The sequence below is a fragment of the Penaeus monodon genome, chromosome 31 (genome assembly GCF_015228065.2).
Source record: "Penaeus monodon isolate SGIC_2016 chromosome 31, NSTDA_Pmon_1, whole genome shotgun sequence".
Lineage (NCBI taxonomy): Eukaryota > Metazoa > Arthropoda > Malacostraca > Decapoda > Penaeidae > Penaeus > Penaeus monodon.
The window spans coordinates 21,330,208-21,330,967 of record NC_051416.1 but is presented as its reverse complement, the minus strand read 5'-3'; the positions used below and the strand labels follow the sequence as shown (position 1 = coordinate 21,330,967).

At 38.4% G+C, this 760-nt stretch overlaps 1 protein-coding gene across 1 annotated transcript in view; it reads right to left on the bottom strand.

The window, feature by feature from the left end:
- The window catches only part of LOC119593085 (maltase A3-like), a 19,342-nt gene that overhangs the window by 17,447 nt on the left and 1,135 nt on the right, over positions 1-760 (bottom strand). The window contains exon 2 of the mRNA XM_037942009.1: positions 121-257. Coding sequence (XP_037797937.1) covers positions 121-206 — 86 coding nt within the window. The 5' untranslated portion in view covers positions 207-257. The remainder of the gene's footprint in view (positions 1-120; positions 258-760) is intronic.

Sequence of the window (760 nt, the reverse complement as noted above, 5' to 3'; positions counted from 1 at the left end):
ACGCGCATACACTCGTTTAATCACAAAGAACTCGCCTAGGTCAAATTCCTGCGCAAAGTACTATTAGAAGTACACACACATAACCCTCTCCTCCTGAACTGACGCCCTCAGGATACTCACCTCCCAAGCAGGCAGATGACAGTGACGAAAATAGCGGAAAGAAATAACAAGGCAAAGAGAGCACCATAGGCTACCTTGCTTGCCATGATAGCCACAGTAACGTCTGGTTAAAATCAACACGGTGCTCGGTCTCTGCCCTGAAGAAACGGAATATTGTGAATTGAAAGTAGTTTACAATTGTTATCTATTATCATGTCTAGATTGTGTTATTTGTTGTGGTATTCCCGATAAAAATAATAGAAATTATCAAAGTATGATTGTTGTCAGTCCTCAAAACTGGTTAACCAAAGTAAATGACTACATATAAATTTAGTTTTATTATACTCTCCATTATTAATAATCATGATAAAGTTACGATGATTAATTGACTTATAAAGCTGGAATCATGCAAGCTGCAACGTGCCTTTGACATTGGTGTCTGGTATACGAAGAATGAATAGGAAAGGTTATTACTGGTATCTATAAATCCTGCTTAGTATGCGTCACAAGACCTGCAGGTATCAGTCATTTAGGAACGTGAGAATTTAATCACATGTCGTGTTATAAAAGAGGCACAAAGGACCTTTATCATTGGGAGATAATAATCCGAGGAGATGTTACACAGTAATGACAGCTCATTGTTAGGCTGAAGATCCTCGCT